Source organism: Dryas octopetala, chromosome 5, assembly GCF_963921425.1.
Source record: "Dryas octopetala chromosome 5, drDryOcto1.1, whole genome shotgun sequence".
Taxonomy (NCBI): Eukaryota; Viridiplantae; Streptophyta; class Magnoliopsida; order Rosales; family Rosaceae; genus Dryas; species Dryas octopetala.
This window is the reverse complement of record NC_141370.1, coordinates 18,591,900-18,608,738: the sequence shown is the minus strand read 5'-3', so window position 1 is coordinate 18,608,738 and position 16,839 is coordinate 18,591,900. Positions and strand designations below refer to the sequence as shown.

At 35.7% G+C, this 16,839-nt stretch overlaps 2 protein-coding genes across 6 annotated transcripts in view; one reads left to right on the top strand and one right to left on the bottom strand.

Moving 5' to 3' along the window:
• Nucleotides 1-647: 647 nt before the first annotated feature.
• On the bottom strand, nucleotides 648-7,829 carry LOC147285263 (uncharacterized). Of its 3 annotated transcripts, none has more exons than XM_086244535.1 (11): nucleotides 7,603-7,829; nucleotides 7,322-7,421; nucleotides 7,067-7,174; nucleotides 4,086-4,147; nucleotides 3,913-4,000; nucleotides 3,368-3,547; nucleotides 3,085-3,270; nucleotides 2,820-2,993; nucleotides 2,578-2,732; nucleotides 2,344-2,470; nucleotides 648-988 (listed from the first exon to the last, which is right to left on the bottom strand). In XM_086244535.1, exons 4-11 carry the CDS (start codon nucleotides 4,133-4,135, stop codon nucleotides 977-979), a joined length of 972 nt encoding a protein of 323 aa, XP_086100661.1. In that variant the 5' UTR covers nucleotides 4,136-4,147; nucleotides 7,067-7,174; nucleotides 7,322-7,421; nucleotides 7,603-7,829; the 3' UTR covers nucleotides 648-976. The 3 variants fall into 3 exon arrangements, with proteins under 3 accessions (XP_086100661.1, XP_086100658.1, XP_086100660.1); XM_086244532.1 differs by having other exon boundaries at nucleotides 4,086-4,155; nucleotides 7,068-7,174; XM_086244534.1 differs by lacking the exons at nucleotides 7,067-7,174; nucleotides 7,322-7,421; nucleotides 7,603-7,829 and having other exon boundaries at nucleotides 4,086-4,163.
• Nucleotides 7,830-9,526: 1,697 nt separating this feature from the next.
• Nucleotides 9,527-16,839, top strand: part of SAB (HYPERSENSITIVE TO PI STARVATION 4) — a 30,694-nt gene continuing 23,381 nt past the window's right edge. For 2 of the 3 annotated variants that reach the window (XM_086243261.1, XM_086243260.1), the window contains exons 1-5: nucleotides 9,527-9,835; nucleotides 12,136-12,247; nucleotides 13,234-13,494; nucleotides 13,933-14,198; nucleotides 14,314-14,527. In XM_086243261.1, the coding sequence (XP_086099387.1) occupies nucleotides 9,765-9,835; nucleotides 12,136-12,247; nucleotides 13,234-13,494; nucleotides 13,933-14,198; nucleotides 14,314-14,527 (924 nt within the window). In that variant the 5' untranslated portion in view covers nucleotides 9,527-9,764. Of the gene's footprint in view, nucleotides 9,836-12,135; nucleotides 12,248-13,233; nucleotides 13,495-13,932; nucleotides 14,199-14,313; nucleotides 14,528-16,839 lie in introns of those variants that run through there. The other variant, XM_086243262.1, reaches the window with a different exon arrangement.

The window sequence follows — 16,839 nt, the reverse complement described above, 5'->3', positions numbered from 1 at the left end:
ATGAGTTCTTATGCTCACTCTAGTTTTCCTTTTCCCCTACAGCTAATTTAAGTATGATATCTTCATTATATCCCATTCCTATGTAATTTTAGCACCTATTCATTTGGTTTTTTGTTTTTTTTAATATTGTTGGAGAAAAGATAAAATGGAAACTAACTTAAAAATTATTATTTAAACTTCTTTTAAAACTAATTTTAAGTTTCTTAAAAAAACATTAATTAAACCCAAAGGTCCCACACCAGCCAATGACTAGTCAAACCATACGTCCATACCTAACCCTAAATAGAGGTCACTCATTTTTTTTTTACCTTTTGTTGTCACTCTAAGAATAAAAATTGGTGGGTACACAAATCGTTTCCACCCCAACAGGCCAACACTGCCTAAATTCAATCCCCTATCAATTCAAACTAAGCTCAACGCAAATTCCAGCTACAGGCTTACAAGTCAGATTAAACTTTTTTTCATTGTTTTATTTTTTCTGAACTGACAAACTTGGTTGGCTTTGGCCCTTTTCATCAATTCGGAACTTCGGAAGACATGTGCACAGTACACCTAATCTTCTTTTTATTGTTTATATATATATATATAAGGGATATGAATGGTGATTTGAGATGTACTGGTAATTGAATATAAAGATAGACATGAGATAAATTAAAAGTAAATCACTATTAGGTGACCTTCGCTGGATTAGTTATCACTCTCACCAGTTGATCTCATTGAAAATTCTGCAAGAGCAGAAACATACAAAGCCCACAACTACAAAACAAAATAAAGTTTCTAAGCAATGCAAATGGCAAAATTTGTAACCTATTTGAACAGCATCCTCTCCCACCACCACCACGAAAAGAAAGAGAAATTAAATTAGACCAGTAAAATGTGTTCCCTACTTGAAGGAGGCTATTTCATGCGACTAAGCAACACGCATTTTGAGCAGCAAGGCAATCGTTAGAGTTATCAAGCTGCATAAGTTTGTCATTCAACGCCTCATCTGTAAAATGGACCAAATTTGTCAATGCAAGCTAGGAGAACAAACTTTGCATAATATATACATATATATAAAGCAAACCCAATAAAAACAATAGAAAAACAAATACATATCAAAGGAAAAAATCAATACTGGATTCACACAAGATATCCATAGTAGCCAACTGGCTAATTTAGACCATATTTGTGACAGTATATTCTAGCTTGCATCTTAGGACATAACAAGTGGAAACATTTCATGATTGAAAAGTTCATATGGACCCATATCAATTTTGAAATTGATACGACATGCATATACCAAGAAATTTTAACTTGATACTACATGCATATGTATGATATGGAAACTCGTTGGAAGAGAGAAAAGAAAAACCCTCTTCAGTCTCTGTAATCATATCTAAATATATAAAAGAAAATTATGGCTTCCATGCCATATGAACTCACAAAAGCCCTAACTACAAACTGAATGCCTGACTTCTCATCCTTCTCCTGAAATTTATCATTCTAAAGAATATTCTGACTTGGATGACAAGTGTAATGATGGTGAAGATAAGTTTTGTAGATCGCAGTAGATGTTTCTTTTCGACTGTAAATCATCTAAAAACATTACGCCTTACAATTGCTGAAAATCTTATGACCTTTGGACAGCAGAGAAGCAAGGATTGCAAGTCCTGTGCACTAATTCTATGTATCATTTTGTATGAGATCAAGGATTCTGTACATATGCGAACATAAAGGATAAAAGCAAATCCAGTCGTACCTAGATGAGTTGTGAACTTGTGATGAGGTAAGAAGTGCATAAGCATGGCAAGTTATAGCCCACCACCAATACTCTATTTAACATGGAGCAATTGGTAATCAACACATTCTTAGTTCTCAGATCCTCTGAGACAGTCTTAGTTCAGATACCAACAGTCCTTTTCCGGATTAGTTATAGGCAGATCTTCTCATGATTCAAGTACGAACATATAAATTGAACAGTCTAATAGCTTTTCACATAAAGACACATGTATTAGCTTTCCCTAACGATTTGCATACAGAAGTCTACAAGCATGCACATCAAGAAAGACCTGATTTCTCATTTTCCAATAGGCTTTTGTAACATGGCCCTTCACAGTATTGAATTCTATTAACTAAACTATAAAATTAAATATTTAGTACATCCAACCACTTAAAGGATATAAAGAAAGTTATCACAGAATCAGATATCACCAGTACTAATTCCTAACAATTGCGCAAGATAACAGTCTAACTGACAGAACTTCATGGATTTAGTAGTTCCGAGCAGAAGAAGAGTATATATTTCATAAATTAAATTCGGATCTTTTTATCTGATCATAAATTAAATTTGATATGATATACCTTGCGCTTCTTATGCTTGCCCATTCCACCACGAGCACTACTGAAGCTTGGCGTCTGCTCATCATTCTCATCTTCCAAGGGTAAAGTTTTAATTTCATCATAAAAATTGTCCGTCAAACCAAGCAACCTGATAGAAACAAGTTAAGAACAGTCAGCCACTGACAATTTCACAGACAAATAAATTTGACATACTTAAAAAGAAAACCATAAAATCGATTTCTAAAGTGTGCATACCCATTTCTTGACTTCTTTAAGTGTTTCTCCCTCTGTTTCTCCTTCTTTGTAATAGGAGCACGAATAAAAAGCTCCTCTTCTTGCCGTGCACGTTCCTCCATCTTTGCCCTGTATCTGGCTAATTCTCTACTTTCAGCTCCAACACTTTCTACAATCTATAATTTGACATCAACAAAAAGCAATTATGAGAACAATAAATCCAGCATTCATGCCTGGCAACCCACAAAACTGACCACACAAACCTCTTCAGGTCTCCCCTCCAAATCATCCACCAGTTCCCTCACAAAAGCACTTTGCCTAGCTTGTCGTAGAGTATTCTTCTCCTTTCTCAATGCATTTCTGTCCTGTTTTGACAACTTATCTTCTTCCATAGAAGTTGGGGCAAATTTGGGGGGTCGATACACATCAGTACCATCCTACAATACATAAAATAGAAGACAAAACCTTTAAAACGGTTCAGTACATGGAAAAAGAGGAATTCAAATATCGTGCAGATTTGTATTTCACCTTAGAAGTCACATCTGCTTTGCTAACAAGCATGTCAGGATTCGGGCGATATTTCAATAAATCATGTGTTTGAGGCACATCCGATTGTGATTCCTTTTCACTTGGACGCGCATTCTCAGTTGTGCTCACAGTAACCTTTGTGAGCTTCTCAATTTGGTACTGGAGCTTCTTGTCAATGGGTCGAATCTGTTGCAAACAAACAGGTGATAATTGATTAACGAATGATTACACAGGTGACTAGAATGACAAGAAGAAACAAAAACAAATTCCCAAAGAATCAGACCTTTTCCAGAAACAATCTTATCTCCACAAGGCTCCGGACAACGGGATGTCCATTGATTGGGAACCCGTTAGCCTTGCGAAGTAAGTAATAAACAAGTGACTGGCAATAGTTTAAAAGCAGCAAATGCTTGGCTTCAAGATAGCTTATCCCTTCTGTTGTTGGATAATGATTTGCTTTCACCTGATACATTTGATACATTTGACATGGAGAAGAAAACAAGAAAATGAATTATGTGACTTCTGGTGAAGCATGCTTAATATACTAGCATGCCAATTGGGATTCCTATATTCTGCAATTGTTTCAAAGAAATACTGTTGCTGCAAAAAGTAGAGAAATTTTTTTAGAACAACAAGCTTTCTCGTGGAATAATTTCTTAACAAAGAAACTGCCAGCCCTTGCATTAAATTTAAGCCTCAACGGAAGCACCATCACTGTAGAAATAATTTCCAACAACTTACAAAGCAGCATAAAGTTTTAGAATTTCCACCAAAACAAACGGAGCTATAGTGAAATTACAATGACCATAGAAACTGGGATATGTCTACCTTTGCAGTTAAAGCTTGGACTTTGAACCTCACATTATCTAATCCTTCCTTCATTTCTTTCAACACAGCAGCAAGCTGAGGAGCTTCTCTAAAAGCAGAAGCAATAAAAATAATATCGAATCAGACAACCAAAACCTAATTAGCATAATTACACCTTCACAAATTTAACTTACTTCTTTACTCTGTCTTCGTAGCTTGCGCTTGATCCTGAAGTTTCCTCCATGATTTGAAGCTTCTGTTTTCCATGCAACCGGTGGAAAAATAATTAGAAGCTTTGGTGTTGACATTAACTCAGGATACTGTAATAGAAAATTATGAACATGCCATTTACGAATGGGGCTCGTTCAAGAATTTCATCACCATGCAAGCATAGCTGGTAACTATACTAAAAAAAACAAACCTTTTACAGTCCATAAATCAAGTAGAACCTCACGTGTCCCAACTTATTATTTTTAATATTGTTGCAGATATGGTGTGATAAATAATAATATCCAGAATTGATAAACTTTACTAATATAATTCTGATATTTTGAACAAAGATTGTAGCTTCCAAATATAACAGTAACTTAAGTACCAGCTAACTATGAAAAGAAAAAATCAAAATCAAAACCCACCCAAAATAAAAATACAAAAAGAAAGCCTAAATTCGAAGAAAAATGCAAAACCAGCAAACACAGTGAAGATTTGGTTGGTTTTGCACGGAACAAACTCAGCAAAAAAAAAAAAAGATCCTATCTTTAATCTTCAAATACAATCATAGAAGGTTCGTTTGGGTTTGTTTTTGTGTACCAAACAGACAGAGCTGAACAAGCACAGGTCTTTTGCCCAATCTTTGTGACGAAAAACAACAACAAAACATAGAGCTTGACGAAGAGAGAGAGAGAGAGAGAGAGAGAGAGAGAGAGAGAGCGTACCTGAGTAAGAGGGGCTGTGGCCTTCGAGGAACAAGAGGGACCGTAAAGAAGAGGAGGTGCAAGAGAAGTAGGGTGTGCCAAGTGCTGTTGTGTTTGCTTTTTTTTTTTTTTTTCTTTTGATTTTTGGCCAAATTACACTTTTTGGTTTCCATAGTTTCTCTTTTTTTAATTTTATACCTGTGGTTTCAATTTTGATCATTTTAGTCCTATAGTTTAAGAATAATGCTATACTTACTACATTCTTATACTATATTTTTATATACGCATCATTATTTTATTGGACAAGATTTTTCTTTTTCTTTTTGAATTTTTGTTTTTATTTTTAGTATCCAATGTATGAATGCCATGTAAATTGACACATAAGGTGGTATGAAATTATGGTATAAAAATGTGGGATGTCTAGCACTACTGATAGTTTAAGTTACACTTGCAATTTGGTCTCACTCCCTAACTCCGTCAATGCTTAAGATGGAAAAGTGACGTGGCATGGGCCTTTTAGACATATCAAATAGTCATTAACTTTAATCATATTTGACCTAAATTAACATATGGAAATGCATTAAAGGTAGAGTAAGAGAGATCGCTGGAAGGGGGGAAGATAGTGAGATAAAAAAAAAAAAAACAAAGGTTTAATTTGGTATATATGAAGGGTATTTTTGACTTTTGACGTGCCAAAATGGTTATAGAAGTAAGTTTTGAAAAGTTGGATTATAGAAACAATCTCTACTACTATTTGGGTTATAGGGTTGAATTTTCGAAAAGAAAAACATCATTTTCACATTTACAATAAAGCTTTATTACAAGTCATCCACTTAGATTATGACACGGTTTGCATTTCACCACCCAAATTAAAAATTAAATCAATCTGCCACTTAAATTTAAAAAAATTTGCAATATCATGTCTCAATCTAATTCCGTCAATTTTTTTTGTCATTTTTAGGGGTATTTTCATTATTCCAAGCCTAATCCCCATCTTTACCGCCACCCCAACCTCTCCTCCTCCTCCTTCTTTTTTTCTATTGGCCTCTGCATCAAACCTTCATTTTTTTTTTGGGAAACGCCATGGATCCAAGAAGTTTTCCTTCAACATTCTCATTTTTTGAGACCAAATTTTTAAGTCCGGATTTGAACCTTAATTCGGGTTCTATATTGCCGCCATCGTCAATTCCAAAAGGAGGAGAGAGATAGAGAGAGTTGAGAAAAAAGAAGAAGGAGAGGTTGGAGTGGCTAGAGGTTAGTGGTGGCAGTGGATATAAGGATTAGGCTTGCAATGAGAAAAAAACCCATGAAAAATGACGAAAAAGTTGACAGAATTTTATGGAGGCATAACATTGCAAATTTTTTAAAATTTAAATAGTAAATTGATTCAATTTTTAATTTGAATGATGAAGTGCAAACGATGTCATAATCTAAGTGAGTGACTTATAAATCTTATTATAAAAGGCTTCATATAGCACCAATATATTCAAGATTATTCTTTAAAAAAAGGAAAAAGTATTTTGATATTCTTAAAAAACTCCTAATCTTAAAAGCAACTTCAATAAACTTTTACCAAATGTTTATTGATACACTTCTAAATTTAGTTATATGTAAAAGGACAAGCTCAATGATTCTTTAACGAATCAAAAACCAAATAAACTATAAAAAACAGTGGTAGAAAAACCAAAAAAGTCACATATTTTATAAGAAAATAGGAAAAAATCCACTAATTTTTTTTGCCTAAGCCTGCCTTGGACTTTTCTGTCCTTTTTATATGTATTTTTCTCCTTTCAAAGCATTCGTCGCGGACTCGCGGGTAATTCAACTGCCACCCACTCCTCCCCAACTTTGAAACTCGAAACGCAGCGTTGACTAGGGGTGGGCGCGGTGCGGTTCGACTCACTTTTCTCTCGAAACCGTGCACCGCGCCAGACATAAATAGACGGTGCGGTTCGGTGCTTAAAACCGTGAAAAAAATAAAAAAACCGAACCAAACCAAACCGTCTTGAATGCGGTGCGGTGCGGTTCTCACCACGGTTCTTGGCCTGCTTAAAACAAAGTTACTAACTTACTAGTTCCTAAGTCAATTTCTTTTAGCAATTACACAAAAATCCCTAATTGATTGAATTTCGAAACCAGCAACAATTACACAAAAATCCCCAAATTTGATTCTTTGAATTCGAAACCCTAGTTTCACTGTTTTAGAGTGAGAGACAGAGATGAGAGACGAGACTTCATAGTGAGAGAGATGACATACATACCTGTTCAGATTAGAAGCTGCGAGCCTGCGACCTTGTGACCCTGCAACCTTTGAGTCTTCGACAGAGATGAGAGGCGAGAGGCGAGAGAGTGAGAGAGATGACTGAGAGCTGCAATTACACAAAAATCCCCAAATTAGAATTCGAAACCCTAGTGACAGATGAGAGACAGAGATGAGAGGGTGAAGTATGAGAGACGAGAGAATGAGAGATGATACATTGAGACTTAGAGTGAGAGTGAGAGACAATGAGACATACCTGTTCAGTTGTGATTTGCGAAGCCTGCGACGGTGCGACCTTCTAGTCTTCGACAGAGATGAGAGGCGAGAGGCGAGAGAGTGAAAGAGATGACTGAGAGCTGCAATAATTGCAGTGCAATAACACAAAAATCCCCAAATTAGAATTCGAAACCCTAGTTTGAATTGGAAACCCTAGTGACAGATGAGAGACAGAGATGAGAGGGTAAAGTCTGAGAGACGAGAGAAAGAGAGATGAGACATTGAGACTTGAGAGTGAGAGACAATGAGACATACGCATACCTGTTCAGTTGCGATTTGCGAAGCCTGCGACGGTGTGACATTCTAGTCTTCGACAGAGATGGGGAGAGAATGAGCGAGAGAGAGAGAGAGAGAGAGGCCAACGCGAGAGAGCTGAGTGAGTCGAGTGAGTCGGTGACTGAGAGCTCAGAGTCGGACTGAGAGAGATGAGTGAGACTGTGAGACTGAAAGAGAGAGGGCGGCGTGAGATTGGGGTTTGGTTTATCAGTTTATGTTTTACTGTTTTAGCCTTTTAGGTTTGTGTTTTGGTGTTTTACAGTTGTAGACGTGTAGTGAATTAAGTTTTTTATTTTTGGGGTTTAGAACTTTCTATTGGGGTTTCGTTTGGGGTTTAGATTGGGGTTTCGTTTGGGGTTTCGTCTGTTTATTACATTTACATATGTTTTAATGATTTATAAAAATTATAAAACATATATTTTGGGGTTTGGCAAGATTGGGGTTTCGTCTTTTTATTACATTTACATATGTTTTAATGTTTTATAAAAATTATAAAACATATGTTTTGGGGTTTGACAAGATTGGGGTTTCATCTTTTTATTACATTTAAATATGCTTTAATGTTTTGGGGTTTGGTAAGATTGGGGTTTTGTTTGGGGTTTGGTCTTTTTATTATATTTATATATGTTTTATTGTTTTAATGTTTTATAATTTATATAAAACATATTTTTTGGGTTTGGCCATATTGGGGTTTCGTTTGGGGTTTGGTCTTTTTATTACATTTACATATGTTTTAAATTTTTTTATGTTTTATAATTTATATAAAACATATTTTTTTGGGTTTAGCCATATTGGGGTTTCGTTTGGGATTTGGTCTTTTTATTACATTTACATATGTTTAAAATTTTTGAATGTTTTATAGTTTATATAAAATATATGTTTTGGGGTTTGAGCAATTGGATTTGTTTTGGGCTTTGGGACTTTGGGGTTTGGTTGGGCAAACTAGTTTATGTAACTAGACTATATAGAGTATATAGAATATATAAAATTTTAAACTTTATGGTTTAGGGTTTAGAGAATGAGAGATGAGTTGCAACCAAACCCTATATCATAAGTTTTAAATCCTTATACTATAAACCCTAATATTCTAAACCTTATACCATAAATTTTAAATCCTATACTTTATTACCTTATATGGCATATACCCTATATACACTTATATAGTATATAACTATATATTATACCCTAGAACTATAAACAATTAAAAATTTTAGTATATAGAGTATAAACTATAAATAATATATTAATTTTTTTTATATAGAATATAAAGAATATACTAATTTTATTATATAGGGTAATGGGTATAACTAAAATTATATACTAAAACATTATTAATTTATTATTATATTATATATCTAGAAAATAGGTTATAGGGTTATATAAAATATATTTTAGGGTTTAAACCCTTAAAATATAGCTAGGTTAATATTAATTTTAATATTTTATTAGGGTTTAGGGTCTAAAGTGTATAAAAATGTGTACAAAAAGTGTATAAAAAGTATATAAAAATGGTATAAATATATAGAAAAAAATATATAAAATGGTGTATATGACAATATGTGTATAAAAATATAAAAATATATATTTTTTGCAAATATGCGGTGCGGTTCGGTTCGGTGCAGTTAAATAAGGTGTAGAACCGGAACCGGAGAGAAGCGGTGCGGTTCGGTTTTTTTGGCGGTGTTGACTTTTTTTGGTCAACGCGGTTTTTTACGGTTTTTTTGCGATGCGGTTCGGCCGGTTTTGGCGGTCCGCGGTTAATATGCCCACCCCTAGCGTTGACTAATTGATTCGTCCCCTCCCAACGTCCAAGGACACACCCACTTGGTCCGTACACTCACCGCACCTGATCCCCACCCTTCCCACACACACCAGTTCTCTCTCTCTCTCTCTCTCTCTCTCCCTCCCTCATGGATCGGATCTGCTTCTTCTGCCTCTCTCTCTCTCATATAAATTAATTACAAGCCCTCCGATCGCTACGCAAGGGAAGACTTGGTCTGCTTGGCTCACAGTCTCTCTGCCTTTAATTTCCTTTTCTAGGGTTTTATGTCATGAAGTTATGAGCACAGAATGCTCTGCCTTTGCTTCTCTGCAACAGCAATTCCCTAATCCGATCAACAACAACAATCACTTTCTCGGCAACAACAATGGCAGCTTCGCCTGTCAATTTCCTCTTTGGCTTCTTGCTCCTCTGCATCACATTGTGGCTGCTCTTCATGTACGCCCCTCATTTCCATTGCACAACCATCCATATATGTGTTTTATGTGAATGTATGCATGTGTGTGTATGCGTCGAACTCGGTTGAACTCGTTTTCATCAGTTTTCGTTGTGAATTCTCTTACTGATTTGGAATTTGAAGACTGGGTGTGGTTGGATTTTGATGAGATTAATGGGAGTTTTGTTAATTTTTGGAATTAAAATCATCATCATGGAGTGCTTGAGATGTAAGAATTCTCAATTTTGGCACAGTTTTAGCAGTCCTGAAAACCAATGAAGACAATGTGTGTGTAGGTGTAATAGTTTGAATAATATACAGGCACCACCCAAATTTGCTTGAAATAAAAGAAAAAAGAAATGATCAGTGCGGTACTGATCTTACTAGTTATTTGAATGAGTCTGCTTTTAGTGATAAAAATTGGGCCACTTACCATAATTGGACCATGGATTCATTTTTGCTCACCGCCACCTTTTTGTGGTGAGCAAAAATGGACTCATTGGACCATTGTTCATTGTTATTTGTTAATTTGCTAGGTCATTTCCCCCAAAAAAAATTTTAGGTGTTCACAGTAGAAACCAAAACTAAAGCACAACTGCATTCCAATCATAAAAAATGGCCTAAAAAGAATTATCCCTAAACTCTGAAGATACTGATGCCCGAAGTGAACCCTATCATATAACTGATCCACGTCCTCACCCCTGGCTCCCTCAAACACCCTCCTGTTTCTTTCCAACCAAACCACCCAAAAAATTTCCATCACTACACATCTCCCCAAAACCATGCTCATTTTTCTTCCTCCAAAAACTCTATATCTCTCACATAGTAAGGTATTACATGAGCCTTGGGATATCCCATACCACATTTGCCTCCCTAAACAGATTCTGCCACAGTAATAGAGCAATAGGACAACGAAGTAAATCGGATAGGAGAATATGGATGCTGGAGTTGTTGGGAGAGTTCTCATGCAAATCCTTTTCAAAGCAATTGATGGACAATTCTTCTCTTTCTCTTTTTGGTCCCTCTTGGGCAATTTGGACTGCAAAAGTACCTCAAAAGGTTCAGGTGTTAACTTGGATTATAGGCCATGAGAGGTGAACACTTGTGATTTGGTTCAAAGGAGACGGAAAGCTTAACTCATTTGCTGCTTCATAGTCCCATTGTTCTCACCTTGTGGCAAAGACTGATTAGGGAGTCTAAAGGGTGCTGCGGTAATCCAGCTTCATGTGTGGAATTATTGTGTGCTAGATATAAACGTTTGGAGGAAGTAAGAGAGGTGTGATGTTGGGGAGGTGTGCGGTGTTGGCTGTTTTGTGGGTAATTTGGGTGGAGAGAAATAAAAGGGTCTTTGATGATGCTAAGGGGGAAGAGGTGGACAATTTGTGGTAGTCCGATTTTGGGATTCATTATGGGCATCAGTCACTCGACTCATTCCAGTTTTTAAGGATTACTCATTTTCTGCCTTTTTGTCTAATTGGGAGGCTGTTGTGTGTTATATTTTGATTATGGTTGTTTTCATTGCTGGTATACTCTGTTAGGCCTTTTTAATATCCTAGAGCTTGTTACCTAGGATCTTGTAGGATAGCGGACATCGTGTCCATTGTATTGTACTTTGTACTTCTTGATCACTTTTTTATACATTGCCCAAGTGCTCGAAGTCTGTGGCTGAAGTTAATTAGGGAGTTGAATGTTAGTTGGGTTGTGCCAAGGGGGTGTTTTTCTTTATTAAGTGGAAAGCACAGGGTGTTAGGGGGTGGGACGAAGGCCAAAGTTTTGAAGGGAATGTATGGTGTTTTCTGTAATGTGGGTTATTTGGTTGAAAAGCAATAAAAGAATATTTGAAGACAAGATTGGGGATGGGCAAGAGGAATTATGGGACAAAGTTAAGTTTAGGTCTTCACTTTGGGCATCGGTTTCTTCATAGTTTAGGGATCTCTCCTTCTTGGTTATACTGATTAAATTAATTGGAAGGCTGCTGTGTGTTGATTTTTCTAGGCTACAAGTTTTATTTATACCATTCTGTTTTGCTTGTATTGTCTTGATTGTTTTAAGATTTCTTTTTGTATCATTAAAATGGATTTCTTGTCCATTGCAATGTTATGTTTCATGTGCATAGCAATTAAATTTTTGCTTGTTTTTTTAAAAAAGAAAATCTATAGCCAGAAATGCCTTTAATTTCATCATTACTGGTGCATGGCTTAGACTAATTGTTATCATTCTCATCAAACTTTGCATTCATATATCAGGCTTGAAATGATTAGATTAATTTTGGTTGCTAAGTTTTTCTAAGCATCTTTTGCAGGTTTGCTTCAAGGTTTCTGGCCTGGTTTTTGAGCCGCACAGTGGGAGTATCTGTCAGATTTCGGTTTGGTGGATGGAAATGTATAAGGGATGTTGTGGTGAAGTTTAAAAAGGTTTTCTCCTTTGCTTGAGTGACTGGGTTTATTTTGTTGGTTATTATGAGTTTGGGTGAGTAAAGGGATTTTCCTTTTTTCTTATTTCATGTTAAAAGCTCATAGAAGTATTGTGGGGCGCACACTAGTGTGGCTTCACTAGAATCACTAATGAGGGAATGATTGTATGGTTTCATTAGTAGTATCATATGCTAAATACAAGCTATCATGAATTTAGAGTTTGATAGAGATTGCTGCTCTGATGGTATGGGCTTTCTGGAGATGATTGTAAGTGATTTTTTGTGTCACCTTGTGCAGCATTCATGTCACCAAATTACTATTCTTGTTTCTCATGGGAGGACACTCAATAATTGGCCTGCTATATGGCATCTTTGTAATGATTGAGGGGACTGTTCACTTGTGCAAAATTAATTCCGTGATTATCCTTTGTTGACTTTCTTTGAGGCTTGGGTTTCCTTGGGTTCCTTATACCTTATTCATTTTAAATGGATTTTCTTATTGATGCTTTTGACCCAACTGAAAGATTCTTTTGTTTTGCAATGTTTTGGAAATTTGGAAAATAGAGCTAGGCAGTTGTTTACAAAGTGTGTGTTTTTTTGGTTTTGTGATAGATCTCTCTAGAGTGTTCCGACTTGTAGACTAATCCTTCGTTTGGTATGCGACTTTGATGACTGCACTTATCTTGAATGGAGTATATTCTACCTGTAAGAAAAAGAAGGGATTATCTCTCCGTCTGCTTATGAAATTAAAATTCATCAATAAAGAAACTTACATTCTGAAGGTCTGAAGAAACATGGTTTGACTGAACTGGAAGTTCTAGTAATTAAGGCTTGATTGTTGCTCTTACCCTCCCTGGAGCCCTCCAGATACTGTTTGGCATCTCCTGTGTATGATTGTCAAATGTGTGGAAATTCTGTTCTGTCAGCAGATTAGTGTTTATAAGATGATGATATTCGTTTTTTTTTACAAATTTGACAATTTTGCAGGGCGCTGTTGAATCTGTTTCTGTTGGTGAAATTAAACTAAGCGTACGCCAGTCCTTGCTTACACTAGGGTTTGGTTTTTTTTCTAAAGACCCTAAGGTGCAAGTGTTAATATGTGACTTAGAAGTTGTAATGAGGCCTTCGAATAAAAGTACGCCAAAGGCTAAGTCTCGAAGACCCCGCAGCAATTCAGGCCGGCGAAACTGGATGGTGCTTAATGTTGCAAGATATTTTTCGTTTTCCATCACAGATTTGGCTTTGAAGGTATGCAGCACTGGACTAGTGTTTTTCCTCCTTTTCTGAACGAAATACATTGCACTTGTATTATTCTTTCTTAATGCATAGATGTTTTTGCATGAAAATCCTTTTATAAGGATATGTAGTCACCATTTGAAGCATAAAATTGCTTGAAGGCTAACTAATTTGAAATAAATGAAAGAGTATGCAACACCATATATTATTTCATTTTTTATATTTGAATATAGTTGTAATTAATTGAACAACCTTTATTCTGTAATGTGCCATCAATAAGCACAAAATGCGTAAGCCGGTAATGTTTAAATTAGGATCGAAAATAATTAAGTTCAAAACACTGTACTTTCTCATTTGTTTGTTTGGTAGTTTTTTTATTTCGTTTCTCTTTTGTATCTTTCATGCCAAACTTTATTTTGGTCATTATTCTTGTCTCGTGAAATGTTACAGACGCCCAAAGCATCCATTGAAGTTAAGGAACTGAAAGTGGACACTTCTAAAGATGATGAATCCAGGAAAAATCTTATTGTTAAGCTACAGATATCACCTATTGTTGTTCAGAGGAGTGAACCACAGGCTAGTTGTGACCAGTTATCCAATTTTTGCACCGAAGGGTCCCTTTCGGCAGGCCAGTCATCATCTGCCATGATGGACAGGTCATCTGCTCTTTTTATCTGTGAAGATTTCGGTCTCTCTTGTGAACTTGACTATGATAGGTATTTTCTTTAGAATAATATGTTTCTTGTTGTAGATTTTCTAAATGCCAATGACAAGGCTTGGACCGCTTGGTTGATCAGCTAATATCATTTTAATTTATTGATTTGGACGTAGGGAAGTTGGTGTAATCATCAAGAATGTGGACATTGCCTGTGGAGAGATCATGGTGAACCTGAACGAGGAGCTGCTTCCAAAAAGCAAAAGTTCACCACACACTTCTTCTCACCCTGATAAGGTTATAGAGTCGACTGTTGATTCTAAAAAGCCACAGAAAAAGCAACAAATGATTGTTGCAGTCTCAAAATACACCTCTTTATTTCCAGAAAAGGTTTGTCAATTAATATGCCTTTCAACATGACCTCTCTTCCTCTTTCCCACCTTCACTTTGTTTTTTGTTTTTATATTATTACCATGGCATTTTTTTTGTTAAGATTCTTTTTCAATGAGATTTATCCAACGTATTTCAATTTGGATAGAATTAGATTTTTAAATTCTCTCTTTGGGCGTCTCCAAAGCATTTTAGGGATATTCCTTTTAGTGGAAATTTTAAAAAGATATTCTTTGGGTGTCTCTTCAGAAAATATTCCCTTTAGTGGGTTTTGAGCTGAATGTAATATATATATATTTTTTTTCAAGTTATGATCTTAGGATTGATTTTGATGGACACCTTGTTCATCCTTGTAGATTTTTTTTTTGTTTTAAATTTTTCCTATAAAAATACAAAAATACAAACACACAAAGGGTGTAACTTTATTGCACAAGAAGCATCAAAGACAAATTATTTCAGTAATGGAAGCAGGTGGAATGTTGTAAATTTGAAGAAAGAACATGGGAACCTTGGTTTTGGGCTGGTTTTGATGATGCCGAGAAAAATAAGTTATAGGTCATCTTAGACCAAACTACTTTTTTTATGTTTCTTTTTCCAATAGGAAACAGATCATATATGTAGATAGGTAAAGAACAAGTAGTCCACTGTAACAGACAACATTCAAACAAGTCTAGGAGAGTGAGCTCCCAAGTATGGCCAAAACAACTCTCTAAGAACAAGAAAACCAAAATACAGCTAACTAGCTAAGCATAACACAATGTCCTTATAGATAGCAGCCTTGCAATCAAACTTTAGAAGGAAGAAAGAATTGTTTCTGAATTCAGAAGACACCGATGCCCAAAGCGAGGCCCAAAATCTTGAGTTGAGTTGGATTGAATTAAGCTTCTAGATGTGTGAATCCAAATACATATGCTTTACTGTTTAAATTAGTAATGATTGATAGATATGAATTGTTTTAGTAATGTTTGTATATATTTTGTCATTTTATCACACAAAATCGGTCAATGCAATGGTCTCGCATTACCCAGTTGCACTGAAATACTTTGAAATATTTAATTGTATGGAAAAATGCTAATGTTATTTATATGCTCTATTTGGTTTTTGGTGATGTAATTTCATGTATATGTTCCTTTCCCTTTTTAGATAAGGCTATGTGTAGGTGACTTATTCATTACAGACTATGCGATAGTATAATTTTTTTTTTTTTTTCTACTAGGATTTGGATCAACACCTATCCAATTCGCATGCGGCTCCTTAGTCCTCACCATCTGAGTGAAAGCCCAAATGGTGATGTTTTTCATAAGAAACCCAAATTTCATTAAAAAGAAAAAGAAATATACAACACAGGGGACAAGGCTAGGGAATGACAATATTTGAGACCCAGGAACAAGGCTAAATTGGTGTCTGGTAGAGAATGTATCATGTCAAACTTTTTAAAAATTTACCTTTGAGTATTTTCTTTTGCATGCAGAAGAATCATAGATGGCAGAGGTGTCATAAACATATTCTGTGTATCTTGCACTATGTGGAGTTGTTAGGTTGATATGCATTGTTGGCCCATTCCCTAATTTAAGCTTTTGGGTCTAGTTGTTGTCTGACATGGTATCGGATGGTATTGGAGTAGGCAATCCACATGTGCTCCCACATCACCCAATATAAGTTGTCCACATGTTTGGCTCAAGTTACGCCACACGAGAGAGGTGTTGAGAGTATATCCCTCACCAGGAATGTAAAGCCTTGCATTGCAATATATAATATCTAGGCTCTCTTCCCATTGACAATTGGTTTTGGCTTAGATGCTCCAACTTCACTTGTTGTGATGATATTCGTGTGGACTTCTTGTCAACAGATTATAAGTAATTGTTTTTTTTATCTTCAAAAAATAAGTGGGGGATGAGGGTTGGGGGTTTTGAACTAGGACCTCTTGGAACCAGAGCTCTGATACTATGTAGAAGTTATACATCCAACCCAAAAACCAATTGCCAATGGGTGGAAAGACCCATAATATTTTATATTTGGAATGAAAGGCTTTATATTACCAATGTGGGATGTATATTGAGTTAAGTATGGCTGAGCTTAAAAATCTGACCCAACCTCTGCCATACGAGTCTTCTCCAATTGAGGACCCAAAGCAGCACATTGGATGAGAAGTTGATTAATCATGTTAAAGGTTGTTCGAGTTTCTGGTGTATTGTTGATGTGTTTTCATTAGATTTTGTAATGGTGCCATTTATTTTTTTATGTATGATTTATGTTCTATAATGGTTTCCCTTGTTCTTTCTACCATGTATCTCTTACTTAGAGTGAGTGGA

Excerpts from the sequence above, each read along its gene's own strand:
- LOC147285263 (XM_086244535.1), bottom strand. The coding sequence starts at position 4,135 with ATGGAGGAAACTTCAGGATCAAGCGCAAGCTACGAAGACAGAGTAAAG. Across the intron at positions 3,548-3,912 it reads TCCAAGCTTTAACTGCAAAG|GTGAAAGCAAATCATTATCC; the intron begins GTAGACATATCC and ends CAAATGTATCAG. Across the intron at positions 2,733-2,819 it reads TGGAGGGGAGACCTGAAGAG|ATTGTAGAAAGTGTTGGAGC; the intron begins GTTTGTGTGGTC and ends GTCAAATTATAG.